Below are 12,352 nucleotides of genomic sequence, written 5' to 3'. Positions count from 1 at the left end.
CTGACCCCGAGGTTAAAAGCAGCAAGAAATAGGGAGGCAGCAATGCCAAGCCTTTTTAACCCTTCAGTCATTCACCAGTGACTGCAGTGATCGCTGGTCCAAGAGAAGTCAGTATTTTCAGCAAAAGCAGCCTTACACCCCTGAAACTTAACCCAGGCAATCATTATCCTAACTCACTTGGTAGATGTCTACAACTAAGCTTGTAGGTAACTGATTTATTCCAGCTGGTGACCACTAGTTTTTAGGATTTATTTTAGATGCATGAATGCCTTGCCTGATTACCACATGTGTATTTGATGCCTGTGTTGTTTAGAAGAAGGTGGCAGAGGACTCCCCCTGGAATTGGAGTTAGCGATGGTTATGCATAGGTTATGTAGGTGCTGGGAACTGAGCCTACATATTCCGAAACAGCAACAAGAGCTTTTGTCTACTGAGCCATCACTCTAGCCCATTGTGTGTGTGTGTGTGTGTGTGTGTGTGTGTGTGTGTGTGTGTGTGTGTGTGTGTGTTCATATGCCATGTATGTGGAGACTCTGGAGCTGAAGTTGTAAGTACTTGTAAGCCTCCCCAACATGAGCGCTGGGAACCAATTTGGGTCCTCCAGAAGAAGAGCAAGCACTCTCTCTCTCTCTCTCTCTAGCCCCGATCCTACTTTTTCAAGTCAAGAGTCAGTCATAGGTAGAAAACTTGAAAAGTTGTTCTAGGCAGAGAGGATGGCACAAATAAGGGTACCAATCTCCAAAATACATGGCAACCACTATCCAGATGGTCAACTACTTCATTTAGCTAATCTGTGTGTGGACTGCAGGGTGAGGAGCAGGAGAGAAGAGGTCCTAGGCCACTTCCCATACTTTGTATCTGCCAACCCAAAATGGGTTTGTCTTCAAAAGAACTATTGTTCTGATTTTTTAAGCTGGAGAGATGGCTATGGAGGTGAAGTCACTGGCTGATCTTGCAGAGGACCTTGGCTCAATTCCTAGCATCCACACAACGGCTCACAACACCTGTAACTCCTGTTCCAGGGGATCCTATACCCTCTCTCTTCTGGCCTCCATAGACACCAGGCACTCATGTAGTCCACACATGCAGGCAAAACATTCATACACATAATTTTTAATAAAAAGGTAATATTAGTGGGAGGTCAGTGAAACAAAATAGAAGCTACAGGACCAGAAACAACCATGGCTAATTATATCCCCCTTACCTAAGAGTAGAAACCATAAAATAATTTTAAATTTATTTATTTATTTATTTATTTATTTATTTATTTATTTATTTTTGATTTTTCGAGACAGAGTTTCTCTGTATAGCTTTGGAGTCTATCCTGGCACTCACTCTGGAGACCAGGCTGGCCTCGAACTCACAGAGATCCGCCTGCCTCTGCCTCCCGAGTGCTGGAATTAAAGGCGTGCGCCACCAATGCCCGGCTAATTTTAAATTTATTACATAAAGTATGTAGACTATCACTCTCCCCCTGTTCCCCAACAGGATTTCTCTGTGTAGCCTTGGCTGTCCTGGAACTCACTGTGTAGACCAGGTTAGCCTCAAACTCACAGAGATCCACCTACCTCTACCTCCCAAGTGGCATGCAGACTTTTAAAATACTAATTATGTATGTGTATGGTATAGGCACATGTGTGTGCATGCAGAGGCCAGGGGAGGATTCTGGGTGTCCTGCTCTAAGTGATGATATTCTGGACATGTGACAAGCTCTTATAAATCTGTAAGAATATAATAATTCAGTAGAAAACAATGGGCTGAGACATTACTTCTAGGGAAGAAATACAAATAGCACTGTGTCAGCCACTGAATTTACAAATGTGGGGTATGATCCATTTTTGCCTATATTGTCTGTTCTTTGACTTGTTCATCTAACCATTTGTCCAAGTGGTTCTATGAACGTGATTTTAAATCAAGCAGGCATGATACCCTATTTCTCCAAGCCTGCCTCACCATCTATTCCCATGTAGTCTTTCCTAATAATTGCTTTTTTTTTAATTCTTTAATCTTGGGATTTGGGTTGAAATTATATTAAGCCTAAAACCTTCTTGGAGAAAGTGGGGTAGAATTGCTATATCTAGCCTCTGATCCAGAACCAGGTGTTCTGCTATGTCTATTGGGATCTTTATCTTGCTCCTCCCTTACCTTGTGTTTATCAAATCTTCCTTTGCTCTTTTCTCCATCTGGACTAATTTACTATCTCCAGTTTGTGATGAACATATACTCGTGTGTGTGTGTGTGTGTGTGTGTGTGTGTGTGTGTGTGTGTGTGTGTGTGTGTCTGTGTGTGTGTGTGTGTCTGTGTGTCTGTGTGTCTGTGTGTCTGTGTGTGTGGCCACTCACTGGAGCATGGTGGACCTATCAGGGGCCACACCCGAAAAGAAAACTGACACTCTCTCCCCCACAAACCATCAACTGGCAATAGCTCCTCACTTAGGGGTGGATGCTCGCTCGTGAACCCTCTTCCCACCTCCACCCCACCAAGCCAGGTAGAATTTTGACTGCTTTGATCTTGTGCAGGCCTTGTTCAGGCAGCCACAGCTGCACCCACAGCTGCAAACACAGCTGCAAACACAGCTGCACCCACAGCTGCTTTGAGTTTATGATTATATTATTTCTTTTGGCAATACTAGTCTAGAACACTGAACAGAGTCTGTACCACACAAGAAATGTTTTTTCTGACTTACATTGCTGATTTTGTTGTTGTTCCAGGAGTTAATACTTTACCATAAAAATAGGGCCCTGACTCCTTCTTTAAGACTGGAGGAGCTAGCAAGGTCATAAATGTTGGGTTTTTTTGTTTTTGTTTTTTTTTTTTTTCAAGACAGGATTTCTCTGTGTAGCTTTGGAGCCTGTCCTGGAACTCAATTTGTAGACCAGGCTGGCCTCAAACTCAGAGATCTGTCTGCTTCTGCCTCCGGAGTGCTGGGATTAAAGGTGTTGCACCACCACCACCGGGCATTTTTCTGCTTTTAACCCGGATGTTATTTATAGGGGCCTGTCAGGATAAAGAAAAGATGGAAAAAAGGGTATGTGCCCTCTGCCCCAAAGGCCAAGACTGGAGTGTGATATACTTTGCACCATCTCAGAATATAGCTGCTCATGAAAATTGTTTGGTAAGTTACTTGAAAATAAATATCTTTAAAACTACATGCGTAAGGCTGGAGAGATGGCTCAGTGGTTGAGAGCACTGGTTGCTCTTCCAGAGAACCCAAGTTCCATTCCCAGGACCCACATGGTGGCTCATAACCACCCATTACCCCAGTTACAGGGTATGTGATGCCCTTATCTGGCCTCTGAGGGCATCTGGCACACATATGGTAATAGACAAACATGCAGCCAAAATGCCCATACATACAAAATAAAGACTGAAAAGCAAAACATGACACCTACATGAGTACTTTCACCTTGAAGACACTCTACACACTGAGTCATCTCCCAACCCCCAATTTTATGATTTCTTATTCTTTTTTGTTTTATTGAGTTTTTCTGGAGCATTCTATTGTAATGATGACTAGGAGCAGTTAAAGGAGGGAGCCCTGTCTTGGGTCTATCAGGAGTATAGTTTTTAAGGTCTTATCTAAATTTGCATATGCTTTAGACTTTTAATATTTCTACAAAGATGCTATCTTTTACTTATTTTGGTTAAAATTAGCATACTTAATGTTAAAATGTTTTCTATCCATTTGTTGAGATGTCTTATAAGTTTATTTTTTAATCTTCTGGTCACAGCAGGGTTGGATGCTGTATTTTAGGTTTGTTTGTTTGCTTGGTTTGCCTTTTTTTTTTTTTCCCATGTGTGTTTTGAGACAGGACTCCCTGGCTAGTCTGGGTCTCCATATGTTCACCAGGCTGCCCTTAAACTCACCAGACATCCACTTGCCTCTGTCTCCTGAATGCTGAGACTAAAGTTGTGTGCCACCACACCCAGCTGTCAGATGTGTTTTAAATTATGTGCCATCTATCCTGTAAATGCAGTATTGCTACAAGCAAGGACATTCTTCTCACTTAAGTACAATTTAGTCATCAAAAGAAGACATTAGCATTGGGTCTACAGTACCATCAAATCCCCCAACTTGAGTTTTCACCTGCTGTCCTAACATGACAAAGGGTTGATGCATAGCACATGAATTATATGACGCTTTCATCCCTTAAGGCCTTTTCCTTTAAACCTGTTATGTATTTACCTTTTCCCCCTGTTGCTAAACTAGTTCTGATGAACTTCTAACTTGCCAGTATTTTTTAGTAAATTTTATTGGTACACTTTTCATAAACAAAATGCAGCTAACTTTAGTGTGCAGTTGAGTTATGAAACATGTATTCCCCATGTGATCACTGTCGATATTCAGAGAGCTCCCAGCACACCAGAGCATTCCCTCATGCCTCTTTGCAATCAACTCCTACGTACTCCAAGTGCCTCTAGATTGATCTTTTCTCAGATATTACATGACAGGACTGCTACAACATGGGCTCTTCAGTGTGTGGATTCCTTAGCAGTGTTTTGGAGATTCTTCTATGCCATGTGTGCATTTGGTATCTTTGGGTTCTATATCAATGTACTTATCCAAAATACTCAGAAAAAAAACGCACCTGTTACTGAACATGCACATACTGTTTCTTACCCTGCGGCCATAAGAATTATAGCAGACAACATTTCCATAGCATTTACAGTGTATTATTCCAGAAATGATTAAGCATACAGGAGGGCAGGCACAAGCTGTCTGAGTTAGGGTTTCTATTGCTGCAACAAAACATCATGACCAAAAAGCAAATTGGGGAGGAAGTGGTTTTTTAATTAATTAATTAATTAATTAATTAATTAGGCTTACACTACCATCTCTTTTATCATCAAAGGAAGTCAGGACAGGAGCTCAAATGGGGCAGGAAATCCAGAGACAGGAGCTGCCACAGAGGCCACAGAGGGATGCCACTTACTGTCTTGCTCATATAGCTTGCTCAGTCTGCTTTCATATAGAACCCATGACCACCAGCCCAGGGATGGCCCCACCCACAACTGGCTGGGCCCTCCCTCATCAATCACTAATTAAGAAAATGCCTTACAGTCAGATCTTTTATGGAGGTGTTTTCTCAATTGAGGTTTCTCCTTTCAGAGAACTCTAGCTTCAGCCAGTTGTGAGCTGTCCAAAGTGAGTGCCAGGAGCTGAATGAGGGTCCTCTGAACACTAAGAGCAATACACATTCTTAACCATTGAGCCATCCTCTAAAATACTGAAGAGGAAAGAAACTTGTGCCAGCTAAAACATACACGGGAGGGGGGGGTTTGTGCCTAGCTGTGGTACCCTAAACCCACAGTTCCAGTGCTCAGAAGGCTGAGGAAAGAGGCCAAGGTCCAGTTAAAAGCTAGGTGTAGTAGTGCATGCCTTGGATGGCAGATAGGTAGACCTCTGTGAGTGAGTTCCAGGCCATCCAGGTTACAGTGAGATCCTGTCTCAACAACAAAATAGTGAAGGGCTGTGGAGGCAGGCATAGTTCTTGAAGTTTAATAAGTGAGCCTTGGAAAGCCATCAGGAATGGCCTCCTGTCCTTGCTTTTACTACTCTGACTGCATGGCTTCAGCCATTGCTGAGCCTGTGGCACCTTTCTGGACTAGGGAAAGAGTGGATAGGATCCACTGTCAGGGGAGATCAGTTACAAAGCATAAACCCTGTCTGGAGACTGTGATTACTCACAGAAGTCAGATGGCTTGTCTGTTCATACACTTGCACAGTGGCTAATACCCGGGACCATCGTTCACTCTACACTCCCTGTAAGGCCTTGTCAGTACCCTCTCAGACTTGTATCACTCAGGATACTTCATGCCAACTCTGGATTTTTTTCCCCCAACCTGCAGCTGTATTCATCAGGACTGGTGGAATGTGAGGACCATAATCACCTTAATAAAGCTAGGAATTTTGATGTACAATCAGTAAGGAAAGAGATTTGGAGAGGAAGAAGACTGGTAAGTTGAAATGTTTTTATTACTCACACAGGATGAGTCTTGGGGGCTACAGTCAAAAGAGAGTCTATGGGGCAGGGCTAGAGAGAGATGGTTCAATTTAGCAGACAAGAATGCTTGCTACTCTTCCAGAGGACCTGAGTTTGGTCTGCAGCAACAAAATGGCCACTCACAACTGCTTGTAACTCCAGTTCTGGGGCATCTGACACTCCCTGCTGGCTTCCACAGACACCTGCACTAACATATTCACTCATTCAGACACACATACACCGAAGTAAAAATAAAACTTTTCACTAAGAAAAGTCCATTGGTAAAGTTGGGTTAGAGTAGCATCCTGAATAGCTCAAAGTAGGACTGTGAAAAAGTGAGACTCAGCTAAGAGCACTGTAAGTCTAATTACAATAGTCTATCCCACAGTAAGTGAAGTAGGCTTATGATGTTTCTGTTGGAGAGGAAAGCACTCCAAATCAGACAAGCTTTACTAAGGCCCTTACTGTCATTTCACCAGAGCAAACACCAATTTCAGCACCTTATCAGCACCATCTTCCTTTTGCGCTCTCACCCAGGTGCAGGCAGCAGAGCTCAGGGCTTTATCCTTCCCTGGAAGTAGGATGCCCTCTAACTGTCTACTGTGGCTGCATGTCTTTCTTAACACCGGTCAGCATTTGCCTTGGAGCTGTGGTCATAAGGGGTCTATGCAGTAAAGGATGGCTCAGATGGCATCCTCCTAGGTCCACTGGGTCTCCAGGCTTCCTTTATAAAAGGCAATTTGCAAATTAGAAAACAGTATAGCAAGTCTCAATGCCTCATGGCTGACCACAACCACAGTAAAGGGTTAATGACTGGGGACACACACGTATGTATGTGCTCTTTGTGAAGTGTCAGGATCTGTACCAGCAGGATCTATGTAAACTCTCCTTCCAATTACAAAGTGGCAGGGCAACCTCAAATGAAACATTATTTTTACCATTATTCACTCATTGGATTTGAGGGAGTTCAAGGATACAATTAAGGAAAACCATCATTAGATTCTAGAGCAGTGGTTCTCAATCTGTGGGTCAGGAGCATCAGAGAACACCTATTTCTGATAATCTTAGGAACCACCAACCATAAACTTATTTTTGTTGCTTCATCATAACTGTGATTTTGCTACTGAGCAATGTCTCAGTTCCTAAGACCATCAAAAAATATGTTTTGCGATGGTCACCACCCACAAGTTGAGAACCAGTGTTCCAGAGGTTGCTTACATACAAACAGCCCAATGGCAGAATGAAAGCAGTTGGGTACAGTACAATGTTGAGAAAGAGGTTGTTACACCTGTGAAGACCTGAGAGTCTTCACAGACTTCCCTCTAGGGAGAACTCTCAGATTCACCGAACTGAAGGGTAACTGTGGAAGGAATGCAAAGCAAGTCATATGAGGTGAGGGCTACGGACCACTGACAAGTGTTTCTGGAACCTTGGTATCTGGACAATTGCTTGGTGTATATCTATCTCATGGGGGAGAGAGGCCAGTCCCTAGGCAGTACCAGAACAGCTGTGAACACGCTTTGGGAGGGATCGGTAGTACCCTCACACAAGGCTTCTCCTGAAGCAGAGCCTCTGAACCCTTTCCAAGGGTGGAAAAGAAAGATAAAGAATTCCCCAGGGAATTATCTTAGGGTTATTATTGCTGTGATGAAACACCATGACCAAAGCAAATTGGGGAGGGTTTATTTGGCTTACACTTCCACACTATAGTCTATCATAAAGGAAGTTGGGACAGGAACTCAAATGGAGCAGAAACCTGGAGGCAGGAGCTGATACAGAGGCCATGGAGGAACACTGCTTACTGACTTGTTTCCCGTGGCTTGTTCACTCTGCTTTCTTATAGAACCCAGGACCAGCAGCTCAGGGATAACCCCAACCACAATGGGTTGGGCCCTCCCTCATCAATCACTAATTAAGAAAATGCCCTACAGGCTTGCCCACAGCCTGATATTCTGGAGGCATTTTCTCAACTGAGGTTCCCTCCTCTCAGATGGCTGTAGCTTGGGTTAAGTTGACACAAAACTAGGCAGCACAGGAACCAATGTGCAAAAGTGTTAAAGGCCCAAAGGAGCAGGGCACACTGGATCACTGTCAGCCGGGATGCCACTATAGTAGTTACTCTCTCTACCAAACTCCTCCTTCCTACATAGTGATGTCATCACCCACATAAGAACAAGTGCGTGCGTGCCAATGTTTAACTCTCACAGGCAGTGTGGAGGCATCATTCTGCCTAACCTACTTTAGTACTTCTTAGGGAATACCCTGAGAATTCAGAAGTCCATCTTAGAATGTTGACCTGAGTTGACAAACTGTCTCTGGGAAAGGCTATGCCCATGTAAGCTTCTGTGTGTGGTGGGCAGTTTCTGCAGAGAAGAAAGCCTTACTTTGTATCTCCATGATCCCTGGAGAGGTTAACCATTGTTTCTCTCCACTTCCTATCCCAGCTAGAGCAGCTCCTCAGGAAGCCCTCTGCAGTCTGTGGGCCCACATGAGTCACAGCCCACTAGCCCGACACACCCCTTCCTCTCTCAGTGTGACTAACTTAGCTCTCTGGTAGCACCACCACTTACACAGTGTAACAGCTGGGAGAAAATCCCCACTGCACTGACACCTAAGTCACAGCTACAAACCGCAGAGGGCCTTTGCCACTTCCTGTTATTCCCTCCATCCTCCAAAGTTCACCTCTAAAACCTCTCCCTACCCAACAGCAAGCTGAAGACTGTTCTTATTGACTCCTTATCAGTCCGCATCAGTTACCCACTCACCACACCCTACATCCGCAAGTACCTTATTTCTCCTTCTGAGAAAACAGACATGTTCTGTTGGCCCTTTCTTCCCACACAGCCTGCCATTTTCTACTCCTCTGCTCAGATGGAGAGATCTGGAATCCCTAAGCCTGTGCTGGGCTCCTGACTAGATCTGGACATGACCTAATCACATTTAGTGTGGGTCTGGAGGCTGGGATATACCAGTGATAACCAGGATAAAAATGCAGAACTGCTGGCTTAAATGACATCCTTATCAAAGAAACAGGCACTTACCTAGTATGACCTATTCTTCTATAGAAATGCAAATTTTGCAATGAAGGAGGAGCCACCGTGGGATGTGATAAAGAATCCTGTGCCAAGAATTACCACTTTTTCTGTGCCAAGAAGGACAACGGAATTCTACAAGTTGATGGAGTTAAAGGAACTTATAAGTAATTAAGCAGCTTTAAAACTACATGGTAGAGGGGGTGGGTGGGTAAGGAATGGCTAGATTGCGACACACTTCTGAAGCTTACTTTATGCAAGTGGTTTTCACCCGAGAACAGGATTTGCGGGAAACCCACTAGGAACTCCACTTCATAACATTGCTGCATATGACAGGAAAAGAACCATTCGGAGTTCTATCTGACTCTCAACACTTCTCTGAACTCCATTTTCCTGGTAGGGAGCCTCATTTGCAGGCAGCATGCCCTCCTAAAGGGTCACCAAGAGACAGGAGCCAGTTCAACCACGCTCTTGTGCAGCAGGGAGAGATCTCCCTTCACTCACACCCACAGGCTCAGGAGGTCACACTCCCACCTGGTGGGAATGAGTTCTCTTCTTCCACCGTTGGACTCAGATACAGAACTAGGGTTCAGACCTGATGGCAAGCACCTTTACCTGCTAAGTCATCTCACCAGTGCCCCCCAGCCCAGTTTATTAGTTTGAAAATTCCATTCAGTTTTGCACTGCACTTCTAAGATCTGATTTGCTGTGAAGTTTATATGCAGTTGTATTTTTTTGTAACTTCACTGTTATTATTTACTTTCACAAAGAACTCACTTTACTATTACAGTAGTCTTTAAACACATAATCAAATAAAAGAGACTAAAGTCCCTGCTGTATTTTTGTTTTGTTTTGTTTTTTGTTTCTTGTTTTTGTTTTTTTGAGACAGCATCTCACTAAGTAGACCAGGCTGCCTTGAACTCCCAGAAATACCTTAAAAGTTTTTCTTTGTTTGTTTGTTTTTTAAACTACATTGGCCATACTGGAAATAAGTAACTCAATTAAAAAACAAAACAAAGCAAAAAATCCTTTTAATTGTTTCCATAAGGAACAGGAGGACTTCTCTGCAGTTTAATTTTTTTTAAAGATTTTATTTATTTATTATGTATACAACATTCTGCTTCCATGTATATCTGCACACCAGAAGAGGGCACCAGATCTCCTAACGGATGGCTGTGAGCACCATGTGGTTGCTGGGAATTGAACTCAGGACCTCTGGAAGAGCAGTCAGTGCTCTTAACCTCTGAGCCATGTCTCCAGCCCCCTGCAGTTTAAATTTTAATTTCAACATTGAGGTGCATAGAATACCTCAGACACCTCACAAGGGACTAAGGGACATGGAGAATGAACCTAAGAGAAGGTGTCACCAGGTTAGGGGAGGGGTGCAGAAAGGCACATGGGAGGGGCTGAAGCAGGAGGAAGGGGCAGGCATGGGGGGGGCTATCCTAATAGTTCCTATTACATTTATACATTAAAAAAAAAAACTTATAGGCAAACATGGTAATACATGCCTAAAATCAAAGCAGGGGAGGCACAAGTTTGAAGCCAGTCTGGGGATACAGTTTGAAACCAGAGGAAAAGTACTCAGAGGTACCAGGTCTAAAGGAGATGACTCTGAGCTGCTGGGGAGGCCTCATGGAGGAGCACAGCTGTAAAGGTGAGGACACTAGGTCCCATAAGTGGCTAAGACAAGGCAAGCCCAGGAGCCTGGGAAGTCCCTTACAACTCTCTCACAGCGGCTGCTCTGCTGCTTTCCTCTTGAGAGCGCCCTTCAAAGACAAGCTTTAGTGAAGGCATGTTCTGGTCCTGAAAACTCCCTCTCCAGATTAATGCATGTGCTTCTGTGTTACTTTTGAAGAGCAGCAAAATTCTAGGTAGGCAGATTGAAGCTTCAGAACCTTAGACATTAGTTCCGTAGATGCCCCTCATCACAGCATAGGAACTAGTACTGCTAAAAATATTGACTCAGCATTTACCCCTCCAAAGAACAGAGTCCCCCTTCTAATGCTCAAAGGGCACAAAGGCACTGGCCAGCCTCATCCACACTGAACGTGGGCTAATGATTTTACAGACTTATACACATTATTTTTAAAAATAAATACTTTAGCCTGTGTAGTGGTATGTACCTTTAATCCCAGCATTGGGGAGGCAGAGGCAGGTGGATCTCTACAAATTAAAAGATTTAGTGATTCTTTGAAATTCTGTACTTTCAGATTATTTTGCCAACAACATGCTCCAGAAATACCAGGGACCAGTCAAAGTGGTAAGTTTCTAAAGTTGGTTTAAGGAAAGTTAATTATTTAGATAAAACATGAAATGATCTAATTTCTTCTCAATTTTAATTTCTATGTGCACTTGTTTATATAGCTACCTTAGGTTACAGACAGTTGTGAGCCATCATGTGGATGCTGGGAACAAAACCCGGGTCCTTTGGAATAGCAGCAAGTGCTCTTAACCACTGAAGCATCTCTAGCCATAGTTATTATGTTTTTAACTCACTGGAAAGTACTATTAAATAAATGGTTGTTTGCCATCACTGTATATTGACAGGGAATGATGATAATAATACACACACACACACACACACACACACACACAGAGAGAGAGAAAGAGAGAGAGAGAGAGAGAGAGAGAGAGAGAGAGAGAGAGGAGAGAGAGAGAGTTAGGGTTCCAGGCCAGCCTGAGCTACATAGTTAGACCTTGTCTCAAACAAAAAATTATTCACCATAAAACTGTCTCACTTCCTAATTACACTGTTAAGTACAATTGCAACAAGAAAAATCACTGGGCTAAAGGATATAAATGATAAAACTCTGGATAAACAACCACTGGCTAATAATCTTCTGAAAATCCTACTCTAGTCAAGGAAAACACATCTGCCCAAATCTCTGCAAGGAATAACTACAGAACATCTGTCAGCTTGATAGTGAAAATGTATTACTTCATCTTTTCAACAACTATGACCTGAGTTGATTTTTCTGTTTAATCAAACACCATCTGCCATTTAGCAATTTAACATTGGCTTATGAACTTATAATTAAAATTAACCCTTTTTGTAAGTTGCACATGCTATGGTCCAAGTTTACCCAGTCTTCTGATTTTTGTAGCAACTTATGGCATATATTTTTATTTTATGCAAATAGTAACCCTCTCTCTGTCTCTGACTGTCTCTGTCTCTCTGTGTCTCTGTGCGCGCGCGCGCGCGCGCGTGTGTGTGTGTGTGTGTGTGTGTAGCATTGGCTGTTCTGGAATTTGCTCTGTAGGGTGTGTGTGTGTGTGTGTGTGTGTGTGTAGCATTGGCTGTTCTGGAATTTGCTCTGTAGGGTGTGTGTGTGT

The 12,352-nt window shown here is 43.3% G+C and overlaps 1 protein-coding gene across 2 annotated transcripts in view; it reads left to right on the top strand.

Annotated features, from left to right (window-relative positions):
* Setdb2 (SET domain bifurcated histone lysine methyltransferase 2) overlaps window positions 1-12,352 on the top strand; it is a 66,451-nt gene that overhangs the window by 43,166 nt on the left and 10,933 nt on the right. For both annotated transcript variants that reach the window (XM_035452222.1, XM_035452223.1), the window contains 4 exons: window positions 2,994-3,115; window positions 5,851-5,958; window positions 9,050-9,183; window positions 11,230-11,279. In XM_035452222.1, coding sequence (XP_035308113.1) covers window positions 2,994-3,115; window positions 5,851-5,958; window positions 9,050-9,183; window positions 11,230-11,279 — 414 coding nt within the window. The remainder of the gene's footprint in view (window positions 1-2,993; window positions 3,116-5,850; window positions 5,959-9,049; window positions 9,184-11,229; window positions 11,280-12,352) is intronic.

The sequence above is a fragment of the Cricetulus griseus genome, assembly GCF_003668045.3.
Source record: "Cricetulus griseus strain 17A/GY chromosome 1 unlocalized genomic scaffold, alternate assembly CriGri-PICRH-1.0 chr1_1, whole genome shotgun sequence".
Taxonomy (NCBI): Eukaryota; Metazoa; Chordata; class Mammalia; order Rodentia; family Cricetidae; genus Cricetulus; species Cricetulus griseus.
Note: the sequence above shows the minus strand (reverse complement) of the source record. Positions and strands in the feature narration are given on the sequence as shown.